The sequence below is a fragment of the Eubalaena glacialis genome, chromosome 6, assembly GCF_028564815.1.
Source record: "Eubalaena glacialis isolate mEubGla1 chromosome 6, mEubGla1.1.hap2.+ XY, whole genome shotgun sequence".
Lineage (NCBI taxonomy): Eukaryota > Metazoa > Chordata > Mammalia > Artiodactyla > Balaenidae > Eubalaena > Eubalaena glacialis.
The window spans coordinates 99895216-99915570 of record NC_083721.1 but is presented as its reverse complement, the minus strand read 5'-3'; the positions used below and the strand labels follow the sequence as shown (position 1 = coordinate 99915570).

The following is a 20355-nucleotide window of genomic DNA, read 5'->3' as shown; positions in this document are numbered from 1 at the left end:
ACATCTGACAGTCTATTTGATTCAGGTCAACAGGATCATACTGGAGTAGAGCCAGCCCTTAATCCAATGTGACTGGTGTCCTTATAAGAAAGGAGGATGCTGTGTGAAGAGAGATGGCCATGTGAGGCAAAGATTGGCGTAATGAAACTACAAGCAGAGGAATACCAAGGACCCTGTACAGTTTTCCCTCTTCTATACTGAATACAGATTTTAAATGGGTATTTTTCTGTTATAAGGAAGTTGTTCATTTTGAGGAAAATGTATTTCAAAACTTTCAAGCCATGATCTGAGTGCTCAGGAAACTTAATTCAATAAATGTGTCCTGGTGGATTAAAATTATTCATAAACTTAACAGATAAGCAAATCATTCCTTTAAGAAATCAGAAAACTCATCCTTTTAGTAAAAACTGAATACATTTTAAATGTAATGTTGTATTAATGTGATTGAATAATTGATAACAAAATTTTCAGTCTTGTGAATTTTAAAAATGTCATTTTTATTTCTCTAGAGAGAAGTTTCCAAGGAAATGACTCGATGTCCTACCTTTCATTGCATGTATGGGAGGGAGGAATGGCCTCATCAGCATCCTCACAGGGAATGAATTCAAGAGTGACTAGAAAAGTTAATTCTGGTTTTTGAGATACTTAAAATTAGATAGAGGGAAATAACATAGAATCTCTTTCTTTGACTATATTTATGTAATTTAACTCAACAACATTCATTCAGCACATACTATGTACCATGAAATGTGCTAGGGACTAAGGAAACCAAAATGAAGGAGTCATAAGCCTTTCTCCTAGAGCTCACATCTTAATAAGATAGACAAGAATGTGGGCAAGAAATGAAAATGCAATGTAATATGTGCTATAGTGTAAATTAGAATAAAGTGTTCTAGAAATAAAGATAAGGAATGGTTGATTCTAACTGAGTATGTTGGGGAAACCTACATGAAATTCATTTTAAGGGGATCTTGAAGGATGAATGAGAAAGTACTGGTTAGACACCATGGAGAAGGGCATGACTGAGGGGATAGGAGGGAGGAAAGTTGAGATGTCAGAGGAATCTTTCTGGTTTGGTACTGGCTGAGCAGTGATGTTTCTAACAAAGAAAAAATACCATCACTTATTTAGCATCTTCTATTGATACTTGCCAGGCTTTGTGCTATGAATAGAAGTATGCAATGAGGTACTGTAACTGAAGGTACCACCATATTAAAAAAAAATCTTTGGTGTCTGCCAAGGCGGGGTGCAGGTTGGATGGATTGGGAGATTGGGATTGACGATTGGGATTGACGTATGTACACTACTATGCATGAAGTAGTTGGCTGGTGAGTGCCTACTGTATAGCACAGGGGGAAAAAAAAGGTACAATCTGTTTGCAGGACATATATTAAGTTAACCTGAAAAATGCATTCCAATATACATTAGGTGCAGACAAATACTGTTTGATTCCACTTATTCGAGGTACCTAGAATAGTCAAATTCATAGAGTCAGAAAGTACACTGGTTGATGCCAGGGGGCGGGGGGAGGGAGGGGGTGTGGTGGGGGGAGAGGAGGAATGGGGAGTTAGTGTTTAAAGGGGACAGAGTTTCAGTTTAGGAAGGTGAAAAATTTGGGAGGTGGATGATGGTGAGAGTTGCACAACAATGTGAATGTACTTAGTGCCACTGAACTGTACAGTTAGATATGGTTAAAATAGTATGTTTTATATTCTGTGACTTTTACCACAATGGAAAAACATTTAAAAATAAAATAAAATAAAAGAGTAGTATTTTGAAATACAAATAGCTACAGTTACAGCAGCTAATAATAGTAATTAGCTACCATTATTGACTGCTTGGCACTATACTAAGCTCTTTACATATATCATTGAATCCTTTAAATGACTTTATGAGGTACAGAGTATTATTATCAATTTGCAGATGGAGAAGCTGAGGGTGTGAAAATGTAAGTAACTTTCCCAAGGCTAAATAGCTACTCAGAGGTGGAGCTGGGATTTAAATCCAGAACTGTCAGACTCTAAGATCATGTTCTTCACCACTGTACATACCCCTTCTGAGTGTGTCTCAATAATTGTGCAAAATAGCACTCACAATCAGTAGAGAACTTCCCAGAGATGCTTCCTTGTAGGAGCAAATGGCTTTGCTCAGTGGGATCTACCAGCTCGCTAATTACATTGCATACGATATCCTGAGGTTAAGCAGGGGGACTGGTCAAAGAAAAGAACAAAGCCCATCAAAGACAAAGGCCACTGAGCTAACCAACCACCAATTCCCAAGGGAATCCCGACTTCTTATTCAGTCCCACCCCCTTGCCCAGAAATGATCTGGTCTCTGGGGGAATCTCTTAGAGCTAGATTTCCTGGGATTATTCCAAACATCCTAAGCATTTCTCTCTTCCCTTCTGGATGTTGAGGTCGGATAGCATTGGCTAATCCAGTGATAAAACGTCTAAATCACATGGGATCGTGCAGGAGAGAGACATCAGGTAGACATCAGACCCACCCCCTCACCACCACCACACACAGACAGGGCCATGTTCTGAGTCTGTGGATGAAGAATTGCACCCAGAAAATGGCAATGGGGCCCCCCAGGACTTTGCGCAATCTTTCTTTTTTTTTTTTAAACATCTTTATTGGAGTGTAATTGCTTTACAATGGTGTGTTAGTTTCTGCTTTATAACAAAGTGAATCAGTTATACATATACATATGTCCCCATATCTCTTCCCTCTTGCATCTCCCTCCCTCCCACCCTCCCTATCCCACCCCTCTAGGTGGTCACAAACCACCGAGCGCAATCTTTAGATTGCATTATTTGGTCAAGTGAACCCAGTACATTAGTAAGTTTACATTTTCTACACCTCAGCAGCTCTCTAGAAAAGCAAGCTCCTAACTCAGTCCCATGTATTATCTTTTCTATTTGGCAGGCAAGCAAGGAGGAGAAAGAAATAGAAAATATAGAAAAGGAAAAACAAAATGTTCATAATGCCATAACCCTATTACAACTAATGTTAACATTTTGGTAAATTTCCTTTGTTTCTTTCTGTAGGTTTGTTTCTTTACATAGCTGTAATCATTGTAAAAAATTTTTAATCCAGTTTTTTTTCTATTAAAATATACCATAATTTTTTCTCATTATCACAGCCTCCATATCTATCATTGTTATTGGCTAGGTTACATTCTACCTCACTTTTCTTAAAATTCATTTACTGTTGAACTTTTACATTATTTCTGTATTTTTTCAAAATAAACAATGTTGTGATTAAAAAAAAAATCTTTGGTGCCTGAATTTGTTTGGAAAAGGTGGTACAACTGCCAACAAATGTTTCTGCTTCCGTGTAACTGAAGATTCAATTTCACCTTTTAAGGCAAGTTCTTCATTTGTTTGGGAAAAGCAACACAGTGAGCTTTTTTAATGCAAATAGAACCCCTGGGATGGAGATGGAGAAGTTTGAGATGATGAGAGCGGAATCTGTTCTACCCCATATGAAGACGTTGTTTTCACTAAGGGTTGAAATCTACTGCTATAGTTTCCTATTACGACTAGGAATCTGGCCTTAGAGGGGATGGAAGAAAATCTGTGTTACCTTCATTTTATGCTAGGAAAAGTTGGAGGACTCTGGATGCTGGGTAGGATGGAGATAGGAAAGACACCCCTTTTGGGTGAGTGGGCCCCGGCACCATGACAATGGCAGGCTAAGGATAATAATGGACAGGGGAAGACTCCCTGGTACAAGAAATGACCTACATTCCAGGAATACTCATCCCTGAAACCTGGTTTTAAATTTCTTTTCACCTTGTAAGCCCTTTTTATTATTAGATTTCAGTAAAGTTTGGTTAAACATTGAAGTTGCTCTTACTTGTAGTAGCTTGCCAAGGGCTACCTTAACAAATTACCACAAACTATATGGCTTAAATAACAGAAACATATTGTCTCACAGTTCTGGAGTTTAGAAGTCCAAAATCAAGGTGTCTGCAGCATTGGTTCCCTCTGAGAGCTGTGAGGGAAAGATCTGTTCCAGGCCTCTCACCTTGGCTTGTAGATGGCCATCTTCTCCCTATGTCTCTTCACATCATCTTCCCTCCCTGTGTATCTTTGTATCCAAATTCCTCCTTTTTATAAGGACTCCAACCATACTGGATTAGGGCCACTCTAATGACTTCTCTTTAACTTGATTACCTCTACAAAGACTCTATCTCCAAATAAGGCCACATTCTGAGGTAGTGGGAGTTAGCATTTCAACATACGAATTTGGAGAGCTCATAATTCAACACGTAACAGTTGTTCCTGGGCAAATGAAAAGCAAAGTCTGTGTCCACACTATGGGAGAAGTTGTATGAGAAGTGTGGCTACAGTTTGGAGTGGCTGATAACAAGGCCAAGCAGTTTGGAAAAGCTGTCCAGACTACAGTAGTCTAGGCAGATTTGTGGACTGTGAACCAATCCTGTTGGGATTCCTAAAATGTTGGAGAAGGGAATTCTGAAAAAAGCCTGTATTTCCTATTGTCAATTCAGTTTGGAACTTATACATTATTATCTAGGCATTTGTTATCTAGACTAATGCAGATGGAGATACCTTAGTTATAGGTACCATTATCCCCATTTTGTACAAATAAAACCACAACTCAGGACATTAAGTGACTCTCCTAAGACCCCACTACTAGTACACGGCACAGACAGTTCTCAAACTCAGGGGTATTTTTGTGTGTGACCCCAAATATTAATCTTTCCAAAGGGAAAAGAGAGAGAGAAGTCAATTTGAAAGTAACCAATTCCAAAAATTATTATTTCTATGATTAATAGGTAAACTATCCATCACATACACCATTATATCCCTGGTGTTTGGCACATAGTAAGAGCTAAAAGAAATACTCTTTGAAAGACTGAATAACATCCAAGTAGAGATTTACAGATGGTAGAGAACTGGAAGAGAGATTGGAAGGAGAGAGTCGATATTAGAGACATGAATAGTAAGGAACAAATAAAAGAGAGAGGAAGAGGAAATTTCTGAAAATGAAACTCTGGTAAATATTATCTGGGGACAGAAGGAAAAAAGGTATAAGTCAGGGAGAGGAAAATTTCACAGAAAGAGAGAAAAATAAATAGAAGTAAGTAATGCCATAGGGGTTAAAGAAAGAAGGGTTTTCAAGAAAAAGGCGATGGTTAAAAATATTTGGATCAAGAGCCCAGAGTTAGGGTGAGGAAATCATAGGATACCTCTTTCTCCAGGATACCAAGGAAGACAGAGGAAGAGAAGTTTAGCAAAAATGTACACAATTTTTGAGGTGAAGGGTAGAGAGGTGAGCCTGCATGATAATATGTTTTCTTTAAGGAACAGGTAGTTGAGACATACATTGAGAGTAAGAGAATCAACATGAAGCAGTGCCTGGAGAGCAGAGGTAAAATCTTGGTGGGGTGTTAGAAAAGAAAGTTCTCTGAAGAGAAAGACTACTAAGTTCCCGCCTCAGGGAGCCCAGAGTGACTGATTTGGAGAGTTTTGCTTAACGAAATCAGTAGTTGGGGAGCAGGAGTAGCTTGTTGAGGAGAGAACTACAGAAGGACAAAGACAAGGTGACAGAAATATTTAAAACGTTTGGTGAGAGTACGATTGAAATAACTGACTGGATCCCGGCTAAGTGGGAAAGTAAGGAAAAGTCAAGAGGGTGGAGAGGTGGAGGGTCAGGAAGGCCTTGATGAGTTTGAAGAAAAGTTTAGAAATGAAGGGACAGAAAATAATCTATTAGACATCTGTCTCTTTTTAGAAGTTCAGGTAGAGTGTGATTTATTTGGGCACCCCTTACTCTCTGAAGTTTCTCCTGTCTCCAGGAACCATGATATCAAAAAATTAGTGTTTATAATTATGGCTTCCTGAGATACACCTTTTGATTTCCATTTTGTATTAACTATCTGAAATGACCCCAATATTTCATAATAACTATAAATGGAAAGTAACTTTTAAAATTGTGTAAAAATAAAAAAAATTTTAATATATATATAAATATATATACCCTAATAATAAAAAATGACCCTAGGATTCTATTTATATTTTAATGACTCTTACAGCACCATCTGTCAAAGGTACTTTAACATATCTTTTAATTGTAGAGTATCGCAAGAGTCTTGGGGATTATATTTTCCTTAAACACAATAGAAGACAAAATATTTTAAATTCCAATCAGGAAAAAAAAAGTTAGAGAAATATAAGTTTGTATAATAAAAAGAATAATAATTCCTTTTAATCTCAGCATTCTGTTTTGAAGACTTACATTTCTTCATCTCTTTCAGAGAATATTGAGTACTTAAATTCCATCCTTCTCATGGCAAAGCAATGCTGGCAATGTTCAGACCTGCCTTTGTAACCATGAAGTAGAGTAACAACTCCAAACGGGTTTTTTTCTTTTTATGTTTGTCAATAGCCTTTTCAAGCATTGGTTATTTTTCAGCCGGCTATTCAAGTCCCTCTATAAGTGAAAACATAAGAATAAGAATGATAACATGACATTACCAACCTAGGGAGGCTTATTTCCACTTCCTCTTCTTGCATCTCAGAGAACCACTGCAGGATTTGATGAGCAGTAATTAGCTTTTCCATTTCTTCTATGTTCACATCTTCTGCAGGAAGTATGATAATTAAACTAAACTCATCACCTTTGTAAGGTAATTCTAAAACCTGGTAGTTCATGGAGGACTCAGAAAAATAACCTGGAACAGAGAAAATAAAATATTAATATACTTGGCAATTCCCAAAACAGTGCTTTAGAGTATGATTTTTTCATATTACCATATTTTGTTCTCAGAAGAGTCTTCATCATCGGAATTTTGACTGCTGCACCATATTTCTGAGTGAAATTCATCAGCCTTGTGTCTTCTTTTCTAAATTTCTGTTTCCAGTCTCCCTTGAAATAAATAGCGTTCACCAAAACAAGCCGAGTCAGAGGGCCAAATTCTTCCCCTGAAAATATGTTTTTAATTTTTCCTGTGAAAGGAATAGAGGAAGAGGTGAGAAGAAATATGCAATAGTTATTCAAAGGAACTGCTTTAAATAGAATTAAAACAAAAATTTATTTTGCTAATCAATTAAAAACAGGGCGCTTTATCATTTAAACTTGGCAATTTTGAGAACAAAGGGGAGCTTTATTAAATATTTCACTTAGAAACAGGTACAAACAGGATTTCACTAGGAAACAGGAGGTACAGGATTGTCTTAGGCAAATTTGGACAGGCCTAGTAATGGCCTCTCTTTAGTGAGATTATTTGTGTAAATTGTTTCTCAAACAGAAAGAACAAAAACTAAGTATCTCTTCCTGCATATTTGTTGGTAATTTTTAAACTTTATTTCAAGGTTCTTCAGCAAGGTCAATCAGAATTAATACGTTAATGGTTCACTCAAATGCTCCACTCTTGCAGCTGCAGCCACTGACCATTGGGAGAAGACAAGCATAGAGTTGCTAGTATGATATTCCTCTTCTAAAAAACCAGTCTCCTGGACTTCCCTGGTGGTGCAGTGGTTAAGAATCTGCCTGCCGGGCTTCCCTGGTGGCGCAGTGGTTGAGAATCTGCCTGCCAATGCAGGGGACACGGATTCGAGCCCTGGTCTGGGAGGATCCCACATGCCGCGGAGCAGCTGGGCCCGTGAGCCACAATTACTGAGCCTGCGCGTCTGGAGCCTGTGCTCCGCAACAAGAGAGGCCGCAACAGTGAGAGGCCCGCGCACCGCGATGAAGAGTGGCCCCCGCTTGCCGCAACTGGAGAAAGCCCTCGCACAGAAACGAAGACCCAACACAGCCATAAATAAATAAATAAATAAATAACAAAAGTGATTGTTTTAAAAAAAAAAAAATCTGCCTGCCAATGCAAGGGACACGGGTTTGAGCCCTGGTCCGGGAAGATCCCACATGCCGTGAAGCAACTAAGCCCGTGCACCACAACTACTGAGCCTGCGCTCTAGAGCCCGCCAGCCACAACTACTGAGCCCGCGTGCCATGACTACTGAAGCCTGAGCGCCTAGAGCCGGTTCCCCCACAACAAGAGAAGCCACCACAATGAGAAGCCCGCGCACCACAAGGAAGAGTAGCCCCCGCTCGCCGCAACTAGGGAAAGCCCGCGCATAGCAACGAAGACCCAACGCAGCCAAAAATTAATTAATTAATTAATTTAAAAATAAATAAATAAATAAAAATAAAAAAGCCAGTCTCCTATTTCTATGTCCAATGAGTATTTCCAAGCTGTGAGTCAATAGCATGATCAGGTGCCATGGAGCTGTCTAGGGATGTGTATCATTGTGTATCCCAATAATAGGACTTTCCTGTGAACACTGCTCACAGCACCCTTCTCATATTTTCAACTTATGCTTCCCCATAGGAGGCTCCCCATGAAAAATACAGTGGCGTCTTACACATCACAGTTTTTTGTAACAGAACGAATGAACAAAGAAACAAGCTACTATTAATTGAGGACCTGATATATGCTGTTCATTTCACGTACATTTTTTTTAACCTTCCAATAATCCTGAAATGTTTTAATAGTATCCTCATTTTAAATGGAGCATAGTTTAGAACTTGTCAGAATTTGAACTCAGATCTGTATGAGTTTAATCTTGTGTTCAACTGTGTCACTCAGTAGCGTCTTTGGAATTTTTGCCAGCTTACACTTAAAGTTTAGATTACAACTTTATGACAGAACTATCAATATTTATTATGAAACATTAACACATTCAACTAACATGAGTTATTTACAATATATGTGGGAAAGAAGGCATCTGAGATGGACAGATCTAAGTTTTACCTGGCCAAAGATATTATTCCTGCTGCCATACTTAAAAATCCTATACTTAAACAAAAATTATTATTAAAATTCTTCCACCAAGAATTCTACAAATAGGTGTCTCTCTCAAACAAAAAATAATAATCTGTATACCTTTCAAAGCAGCTTACAATTTCTCTCTGTTTTACAATTTAGTATTAATTTGAATAACAGGAAAGCAAAATAGGAGATTTGATCCCTCTGAACCATAATTTAATAGGAAAATATTCAACCATTCTTTACTTTAGGATATTAAAAACCATGAATACAATGGCAAATAATGACTTTATGAAAATGGGAAACTTTACCATCTGTTTTGTTTTCTACCCAGGTACTTATTGTCTCTGCACAAGCCTTTGCATTCTGAAAATCCACCAGTTTTATGGCACTCTGAAAAAATTCCTTGTTGCCATGGAGATACTGTTCTTTCACAGTGAATCCTTCTTGAAGGTAGAGGGCATTGGCAAGATTAAATGTAAATTCTTGTTTTTTCTCTGAGATGGCAGAGAAAAATGACTTCAGCACAGAAAATTCTTCTCCTAAAAAATAATTATAATGTATACTGACATATTGAACAACATAAAAACAACAGCTTCTCAGCTTTGCTTCTAAGCGCTCTGATTCATATCACCATTTTTGGCACCCTTAGGTATAACTAATGATCCTTTCTAAGTTAGTATAAATATTTTAAGCATTTATCTCCTGTGGAATATGCATTTTGTAGAGAAATCAGCTCTCATATAGGAAAAAAAAATGTCCAGGTAAATTTGAAGTTTGTCAAAAACAACAATATGCATTTAAACAGGCTGAAGGAAACTCCCTCTTTATAATCAAATTTAGCTCATTCTTAGTTGTTGGAAAGGTATCTTTAGAATCTCATTCTTTGCATAACATGCAATATTTATGAAAGAGGAATACTAATGAATGCTGATGGCAGCTAAGACAGTGATGAGCAATCCTTTTCACTACTACTTTTATTTCAGCTTAAGAAAGAATTGCTCTCTTATGAGCAACTGTGCCTGTCCAAGTTTTGAAATTTATGAAGTACCCCTATAATTATCTCTGGAGATGCGTAAGAATCAAAATTACCTATTTCTTCAGGTTCACGGATCTATATACTTTGGCTGTCTTTGTGAACAATAAAAATCTTTAACCATTCCAACTATAACCACTAGCCAAATGAGTCTGTCAGAGTCAGCTACGAATCACTGTTGGCCCATTACTTATTTATCACTGGGTCATTCTGACCACCATGTTTTCAGGAAGCTGTATGTGCCGTGAGAGAATTCAGCTCTGATCGTTACTCAGTGGCTTCCTATTTATTACCAGAGGGCACCAATATTTTTCATTCCCTTCCGGCTTAATTCTGGAACTCAGTTGTTGAATCTGGGAACTGTATTTCAAATCCAAGGTTCCTTCAGAGCCTTTGTTTATTTTGAGTTAAATACTGAAAATACCACTTTCATAACTTAAAAGTTGATTGCAAGCAATTAATCTTTATTGAAGAAAACACAAATGGTTCATCATTGGGAGATGTCCATTGAATAAAGAGGGAAAAAAAAAGACTGAGAGGAACTTGCTATGAGGTGTCTATTGGAAATAAGGTGTGTAAGTGCGTGTGTAAACCTTTTATCAGAGAGCTAGCAGCCCATAGGGCATCTTTATGCAAATAAGAACTCACGCCCTCACTGAGTGGTGGTGGTAGGCTGCATGCCCATATCTTGTCCAGCTGAATGGAGACTACATTTCAGTCCCCACTTGCCTCCTTGTCCTGGTGCTCTTGTGCAGATACAACCTACATAACCATAGAGCAGGCTTGGAAGGTATATGGCATCATATTTCAAACTCCATGATTCTCCATTTGTGGGGATATAGACACAGACGTAAACAATTTTAGATACAAAAACTTACTTCCATATGATTGGATATGAAGAATATCAATAATTCTTTACAACCCTGGAATTCCTTACATAAGGAAGAATGTTAATCTGTTTTACTTGTTTATACAATGATTTCAGATGCAATCACTTCTTGCTGTTGGAAGCTGAGAGAATATCTCAACAGCTGAGAGCCTACAAAGAAGACTTTCTGAGGGAAGGCATAGAGCTTCTCCAAAAGAATTAAGTAAGGTCAGAAATAAAGTGGCAGAATTTGAAACCAATTTTCAGAAGTTTGTAATTTATGAACATCTTTAAAGGAATGGGGGAAAAAGGAGAGGGGGAGAAAAAAAATAGTTCCAACTCATTTGTCAGAGCAAATAAATTTATGTCATGTACTTAAGGTCTAAGACTGTTTGACAAACAGTCAGCTGCCCTTTGATAAATCACTGGACTCAGAAGTCAATGAAAAAATGTCACCAATAGCACAAGTTTGGAGAATATAAAGTTATCTGCCTTATACATTTGATTTAATTTACAGATTAATAGTTTCTTTTAGCACAGATCAAAAAGAATACATATCCATGGCTCCTAGTAAGCAATGAGAATAAGTTTATTTCATTTCCTAAAATAGAGCCATGGAAAACCTACCAGTCATGGAGTGAATGTGACTTTTGGTTTGGTTGTACCAGACCTCCAAAAAATGTTCTAAAATTTAGTACATGTTTACTTCTCCTGCTATTAAAAGCCCAAAGACCAACCGTGTGTACAATGTGAGAGATCCAAAGATGAAAACAAAGGCAGTCATAGAATTATAGATTATTTTAGCTGAAAGGTCCAGAGAAATCATCTAATCCAAACTCCTCTTTTTATAATGAGGAATCTAAAATCCAGAGAGATAAGATAACTTGAAAGGTGCCCAATCACAAGGTCATTTGTATTCTTAACTGAGACAGGAGTTCATGCTCTTCTCTTTCTATAACCCTCTTCGAATAAAGAAGCACCTTTAAGTTAGTCTTCGATTAATAAGCAGCATCATTAGAGGCAAAGCAAAATGGAGTATTATCAGATGCTCAGTAAACTGGAGAAGGTAAATTCTGAGCAGACGCTTTAGCAATGGGGAAAGAAGTATAAGTGAGGATACTGAGAGCTCCAGTGGGGGTAGGATGCTAGGAGTTGTATGCCCATCTGAAGAATAAGCAGTTTAGATGTGAAACAGGTTGGTAGCCAGAAAAGTAAAATATAGCCTGACTGAACAGATAGCACCGTTTGACAATCAGAGGGAATTGAAGGCAGGGCCAGGACCAAGATGGGTCAATGAGACACTCATTTTGGCATAAAATTTAAGGAGATGCCAACAAATTCAGTAATCAAGATAAATAATATTTTACTGCAATATATTTTTAAATCAATATTAACACAAAGAAATCCATGATGAACAAAATATAAACATTTTAAATAAATAAAGATAGGCTCATTGTTACTGATTTTTCTTTTTGTCTTGGGTTCCAATATGGCGCTGCTAGGCACTACCTTCTGATCTGTCACACCCTTTGTTCTACCCTTAACACCATTTTGCTTTTCTTTCTTTTCATCTTCCTGCACTTTTTCTCTCTGTTCCCCTCCTTAACTCTGTGTCTTCTTTTCCTTTATTTCTTAATTTTCCCTTCCTTTTTTCTTTTTCCAGAGTTTAATATTTATATTTTCTCCCTTTTTGGTTGGTCTTCTTTTCTTTTTGTACTTATCCTCCATCTGTGCCTCTTTCTCCCTCCCTTAACGAAGTATAATAGAAAGCAAGTTTGGTAGATTTTGTTACGTGTGTTAAAAGGTTAATGTTTAATTGTCCATATATACTCTTTCAAAGAAAATATTAAAATGTTCATTATTGCTCTTGTGACCTATAACCCTCAGTGAATCATTTTTAGAATTAGTTCTGGGCAAGTTACTCAACCTTTCTCTGACTCGGTATCCTCATCCATATAGCAGGGTTATGTCTGCCTCACAGAGTGATTGTGAGGATTAAATGAGATAAGCACATAAAACAGTGACCGGTACACTATATATATATGTTTGATAATCTCATCATTATTATTACTATGATTATTATTATATTCACAATCCAGAGTTGTTAAGACTCCCATGTTCCTCTATAAGATGGATTCATTAAAAGTAATTTAAATTTCGGAGGCTCTAATTTTGCTAGTTTATCGTGGAATCAACTTTACATACCTTCATAAATGTTCTATTACTTTCCAAAGCAGTATCATGTGATATAAATATTTCTGGGGCTGTGTAGTGGGATTTGCTGAAATTAATACAGACAATGAAGACTAGATCTGCAACACAGTGGCTTCATTTTACATTATCCACAAAGGAAAACTCTTGCAATTAACTTCACTATCACCAACTTCTTTTCTATATAAAATTGGCTTTATTTAAAACGAAGCAAATAAAACCTTGTAAATAGTTTATTCAGAAAAACAATTTCCTAAAAATAACTACTCTGTGCTAAGGCAAACATACTGAAATTGGTCATAGTTACAGTGACTAAATGTCCAAATCAAAAATCTGGAAGTCACCTCTGATGTTTAGGACACAGTATCTGACAGTGATATAAACATTTTAAACTAAAATGGAAATTGAAAGCACAGGATAGCCAGGGAGATGGACAACTACCCCCTGAAATGGGATACCAGCACTAAAGCATCGACACAGTATCCCAGATAGGCCTTTGGGATGCTAGAAAACAACTACTCACATGCAATGGGTTATATAAATGCTTCTTTTTTAAAATTTTCTTTAAAAACTATTAAATAAGCTTTTAAAATGAATGCTTTTTCTTGGTCTCATTTAAGTGAAAATGTTAAATTCTAATTAAAAACTAATTTTTAAAAGCTTACACAATAATAAGAGATGCACACAAAGATTTCTGGGTGAGGGTACTCACTGAAGCATTTTTATAAGAGAAGTGTTGGATATTACCTAATGAAGAAGGGTTAGGTGAGTATGCAATAATGTTTTCATCAGAGGCAAGAAGACGCAGCAATTAAAAACTACATTCTGAAGCAGTTGCACGATATGAAGAAATGATCAGAACACAGTAAGTGCTAGTAGAAGAATATGTGTATACATATATATGGATGTATATCTACACATACACATACAAACGTGCACACACAACATAATCTCACTTAAAACTGGCTAAAACAGGCTAGAATAAAATATACAGACATAGTCACAATTTTTATGTGTATAGAATTAATTTTTTAATAAATTATTTTGGTAATATTTTCATTAAGAAACAATTATAATTATATACATTGACAATTATTTGCATTTAAAATTCTCCATTTTATTATAATTTCATACTTTTCATAACTTTTTATATTTATTAAAGTTCTATGACCCTGAGCTTCTCTGATAGTTTAAAAATAAATTTAGCCAGATATTATCCAGTATAAATAATCATATGTAAGAATCTCACCAGTTGAGGTTTCTTGAAATTTTAAACTTTGTCTTATCTGCTGTTCTGTTATTCCTTTCGCTCCCAGTTGTACCATTCCAAGGGCCAGAGTTGTTCCAAAAGGGGAAATTATGATGTTGTTCTTATGAGATAAACAAACAGCTTGATAAAGATCCACTGCAAATTCGGTATTTCTTTGAGCCAAGGGGCTTGAGGCTTGACTTCCAGAAAAAGTCAATAGGAGACTCCACAACAAGATCTTATCCATTTTGACCTCTGTGCATTGGTTAATTCAAAATTTGTTTTCAAAATAATCAGAGTTTACCATAGTAAGCTCAATAGAAAGATTTCTATCTATTAGAACTTTCCGTCTTATTAGAACAAACTACCACAAGAAGATTCTAATGTCAATTTTCAGACTAAGCATCTTCTATTAGGAGAAATAGGCCATGTGTTAATAGCATTTTTAATATGCATTCAAGAAGCAGTACAGATGTACTACAGTTTTTTTAAATTAAAGGAGAAATTATAATGCTGGAATATTATCAATAGCAATACTATCTCTGAATAGCTATGTGATAGTTTTTTGCATCTTTTCCATGGTTTTAAATGGGATACTTGCAACTCTGATATCAAGGGAAATTTCTGTCCAGACTACTCTAAAATAGTTTAAAGAAAAAAAGGAGAAATGGAATAAAAACCAAACACACTCCAGTGTGGTTTTGAACCTATAATATTAGGAAATTCAAGTATTCTAAATCAGTTGAGTAATCTGGCTAACTTCTTACAGCAACAAGTCTCACACGTTACGGAATGGTGAAATAACCTCCAAACCCACCTCGTACTTTTCCAAAGAGAGGTTTTAAAAACTCAGGAAAAAATTATAAAGAAACAAAATTACAGTCAAATATAAATGGTACAATAACAAGAAATGAAGAAAGCAATTTTTTAAAAATCAAAGAATAATTTGACAAATAAATTAACAAATATAAGAAAGCTGCGACTGAAAACTGTAACCAATTCACAACACTAATGACACTGTATTAAACTGCTCTCCACTAAAACTCCAGGAAATTCAACCATCTCATTACATCTGGAACAGAATGAGTTTTACAATGTTACTGCAGACTTAGTAGAATACTGACTCTGAAGTATTTTAAATTTTAAGTACTTTAAATGAATAAATTCTAAATAAAATTTCAAAGTATTTAAAATTTTAGTAACACTAGTTTGACCTTACAAATAATACATTTTAGTCACTTTCAATAACTCCTACTAGTTTAATAGGTTACTAGGAAGTAACCCTTTATTGGACGTAAATATGAAAACCTCCAGAAAAATGTTTTGTTAGCCTTAAAGAAATGAAGAACTATATTTCTAGTGTGTTTTGCAGATTATGAGGAAGGCTTCCATGACCCCTAAATGGCTAAGAATCACTATTATACATAAAGATTACTAATAGTCAATTATTTTCCAAAACTAAGTTGTAGAGTCATTATCTAGATATTTCCATTTCTTTTCTAATATGTGTAGTTAAACTTAGATATACAATTTACAAAGAAAAAAAAACTCAAAACACAATCCAAAGCAATTGTTAGAAAATAATGTGTTGATAAACTGCAAATAGAAATATACGCTATCAAGCAAATGTCTTGTTGAAGATTAAATTAGTACATAAGGTTGTGAGTGGTAGTGCAACAATAGTAAAAGTAAAAGTGTAAAAGATGTTTTACATGCAAAATAAATTTCTGTGTATCATTTTCTAATATATTCAATATCTCAGAAGATTTCTGACCAAAATATCAGTTTGTAGATACATAAGTAGTCAAAATGTTACAAAAAATTTTAAGTCATCAAGTGGCAATTCATTTGGCCCATTTTTAAGTACTTGGTTTATATTAGAATAATAAGCAATATTATGAAGGATGTAATTTTTCCCTAGTAGTAGAATCTGGGAGTTGCCCTATCATTATTAACAGTCTTAATAATTAAAATGTATATTCTTTGAGCATCCATTTCTCCCAGGAAATTTTTAGGCCCTTAATAAACTACAAGCTCATGCAAAAGAATTGTTTTCACAATTCTTTCACAATTGTTTTCACAATTCACAATGAATTCACTTACCTCATTGGGTTTTGGATTGTGTCTCATCAGAAAACACAAAGTACTGGTGAACTAAGCAACCTGATGAATAGTCTTATAAGAATTTGACCTTCAAATTTGTAGTGAAAATTTAATCTTTTAAGGAAAATAAAAGTAATGTGTTAATTTGATACATTTAAATAATACCTGCACCAAAGTGAATTGAAATGCCATTCCCTTACTCTATTAAACACTCATGGTCAATGTTGTTGCATACATACTTTATTCAAACGCTATTTAATTTCAAGGTACTTACCCGAAATTGGCTTCTGATTACTCACTGTAATGTTACAGCTAAAATGTGCCTGCTGGGAAACACTGGTACATGGAACACCTGATCAGTCAAGGCCAACTCTACTTATCTTGAACATTGCTCGATTAATTCCTCTAAAACCAAAGCAGGTGTTCACAACATTTGTACAGAAGGACTAACATGACCAGGTTAATGATCAATTATGAAATATGCAAGAACTGAGGGAGAAAACAATAGAATTTTTAAAAATCATTAAGTTTGAATTATTATTTCATCCATTATTTCACTTCTTTTATAAGTAGAAACAGAATGTGGAAGAATGTGCCAGTGGTTATAAATCTGCTAGTAATTAGTTCTTTTTGTTTTTTACAGAACTTCCACATCAGATTACCAATGTATTCCATCATAAATATTTCAGAATACCTATAAGAAAAAGAATAAAGTTAAATCAAGTCCAAACTGCAGAGACAAATTACTGCTGTGTTTATAGAGTTCTCAACAATTCATCAAATTATACTATGGTCAGAGGAGTTTCCTGGATATACAAGGCCCATTTGAATCCTTAGGAAACAGAGAGAATACTGAAGAAATATAGTCTTTATGTTGAGCAAAAACACCAGATTAAGATTATTGACTTACCAAATTATCAGGATAATATCAAGATATTATTAAATATGAATAATTTGATAATAAACATTGGTGTTATTTTTATATGCTTTTAAAATTCTACATGATTTTCTCTACAAACAGGTTATTAATAAAAAATGGATGTATAATTGAATGGGTTTTGATCTCATTTTTCTAGTTCAAATCAATCACCTCAGGGACTTCCCTGGTGATGCAGTGGTTAAGAATTCGCCTGCCAATGCAGGGGACACGGGTTCGAGCCCCAGTCCAGGAAGATCCCACATGCTGCGGAGCAACTAAGCCCGTGCGTCACAACTACTGAGCCTGCGCTCTAGAGCCTACAAGCCACAACTACTGAGCCCGCGTGCCACAACTACTGAAGCCTGCATACCTAGAGCCTGTGCTCCGCAACAAGAGAAGCCACTGCAATGAGAAGCCCAACACAGCCAAAAATAAATAAATTTTAAAAAAATACTATTAAAAAAATCACCTCAATGACAATCAGATATTAAACACATTGTGTTATTCATCAGAGGCCTCTGAGAAGAGAAAGGGAAAATTTGGTCCAGTTTCAATTAAACAAATATTCACTATTGATCACTAAATGTAATATTATTTCTGATAAATTTATGAGAAAGAAATAAAATTAATGTAGATACCTTTAAAAAAAATTCATTAAAAAAAAACTTTTGCAAGGACCCTGTTAACCTCTTTCAGTGTCCTAACAGGGCTATAGCTCAGGCCACAGAAGCCTGATGACAGTCATAGGCTGTCTCTTAATTTACTAAAATTCTTAATTTCCCATCTAGGCATCTCTAAATGTTTTCTAAATCTTGGGTTATATTCTAATATTACTTACTCTAGCATAAGCAAACTCTATTCCAGCTTCAACTTAACGCTGTTGGAGATAATTTTCCAAACACAGAATTACACAACACGAGAACATTATCATTCCTCTTGTTCTACTCGGCAATTCATAAATAAGTCTGAATGCCTAAGACTATCGTTCAATCAACGCTCTTCTACCCATGCAGTGACACCAGCAAATATCCATCACAAGTACCCTTGGCTGCCAAATTATTATGTCTGTACATTACTCAGATGATAATGTGACTTACCCAGGGAAAGGCCATTACTTTTCCTTCCAATGACAGAGACAGACACTCTGTCTTAGTAAGATCACTTAATGAAGTTGTTCGGTAAGAACTTCATGTTATAGCAGTTCCAGCAGAACGTATACTTTCCTGTCTCTTGGGTAGTAAAAAGCAATGGCCATGAATTTCTCCTCCCTGGTTTAAGCTCTTTTAACTGACAATAAAGATACCATGATTGTCCATAAAATATTGCTGCAAACCTTTGAAATATTTTCACAAATCTGTTTTCTCTATAACTCTATTTGCTCCTAGATCATCAAGAAAAAAACATTCATTAGTGAGAGCCAAAGCATCCTGCTATAAATTTGAGCACCATCATTACCGCCACTGTAAAAAATACACTTGAATGTGTATAAAAATAATAGCAAGGGGTTGCAGCTTCAATCTCATTATCTTTCTTAGCGTTTTATAGTTGTTTTTTTTTAAGTAAAAATGTATTTAATTCCAAACTAAAAACATATAAGCAAGCGCTCTCATTTGTAAAGGACATAAAAGTTAATTCTTCCATCTGATTATGGATTAATTTCAGGCATTCTTTCCTTTGTCAGTTTGCTCTATATATTTTGAGTGATAAGAGGAAAATGTTCTGTAAAGAGAACAGGCTAAATTATATTTAGTGTAAGTCTACACAGTACAAACAAAGTAGCCTATTGAAAATTATGGCACATCCTATTTTGCCATTTTTCCACTGCAGAAAAAATGGCTCCTAAATAATTGAACCTAAATGTTAATTTCAGAAACAGCTTATAAAGTCTTCAGTTCTATTAACATTTGATAGGTGAGACCCTGCTACCTGCCTGGCACAATTAGATGCTGTAAGATATAAAAGAGTTAAGACATAATAACTAAATGTCTTTTTATTTTTTCCTTTTGTGAGTGTTTTTGTTCCACATTATTAGAAACAGTAACATTAAAAGAGACTTTCATACCCTTAAAAGTTCTATTCTCATTAAATATAGAGAATAGACAGCTCTACTAATGAGCTGTCTGAGACAGTTCCTCTTAATTCCTTCTACAAAACAGGCCTTGAAGTTAACTAAGGATGAATTAGGGTCACACACAGCATAGTGCCATGCACACGTAGTAGGCCACAGAGAGAAGTTCTGTCTACATGAACCAAGCTATTTCAGAACAATCACTTCAAACAGAGTCATCTCCAGGGCTAAAAAAATATAAAATAGGTCTAGTAAAAGAATTTCCAAATTATAACAGAAAAACTAGAGGGCTCATTCAATCTTTACTTTAAAACCATTGCATTTTATGTGCCTTCACTCCAGAAAGCTGATGGCAGGAGAAGTGTATTCTATTTATATGTGTATACCTGGTGTCTAAAACAGTCCCTTGCATATGCCTTCAATAACTGGTGGGATAGATGGATGGATGGATGCAGAAAAGGGTCTTCACGAAGTATTTGGTAACCATATTACATCTCTTTAACATCTTAATATTCCTTTAAATTTCTGGAAATAAGGCTCAAATTTCACTCCACTGTACTGTCACCAATCTATGATTCATAGATCATATGCTCTAAGTTTGAAATGATGGATTGTCCAATCAAACCTGCCAACTAATCCAAGAATTCTCTGCAATATCCCTGTGAGAGTTATTCAGCCTCTGCTTTGACATCTCAAGGAACCCTTTGGACTGAGGCAAAATTTTTCATTTCTTAAAAATAATTCACTTTAAATACCTTAAAGTTACAGAAAAGTTGCTGATATAATACAAAGAACTACCATCTCCATCTCTCCTTCTCTCTGTTTCTTCAGTTGTTAACATTTCACCACATATGTGTGCTCTATCTATATACCTAATCTCTCTTTCCCTCCCTCTCTCTCTTTTTCCTTTCATATATATATATAGTGTGTGTGTGTGTAAATATATGTGGTGTGTTTGTTGTGTACATAAATATATATAAACATTATAATTAGTATTTTTGAATCATTTGAGAGCAAGATGCAATCACAATTTTCAATCACTCCTAAACATTTCATTCTATCTATCTATCTATCTAAAATTATGAGTTCACACTGATATCTA

General features: G+C 35.5%; 1 protein-coding gene across 1 annotated transcript in view; it reads right to left on the bottom strand.

Moving 5' to 3' along the window:
* SERPINI2 (serpin family I member 2) overlaps positions 1 to 15934 on the bottom strand; it is a 32647-nt gene extending 16713 nt beyond the window's left edge. The window contains exons 1-5 of the mRNA XM_061193461.1: positions 15921 to 15934; positions 14164 to 14420; positions 9111 to 9341; positions 6782 to 6976; positions 6510 to 6702 (exon numbers count right to left, since the gene is read on the bottom strand). Of these exons, the coding sequence (XP_061049444.1) occupies positions 6510 to 6702; positions 6782 to 6976; positions 9111 to 9341; positions 14164 to 14410 (866 nt within the window). The 5' untranslated portion in view covers positions 14411 to 14420; positions 15921 to 15934. The remainder of the gene's footprint in view (positions 1 to 6509; positions 6703 to 6781; positions 6977 to 9110; positions 9342 to 14163; positions 14421 to 15920) is intronic.
* Positions 15935 to 20355: the final 4421 nt, after the last annotated feature.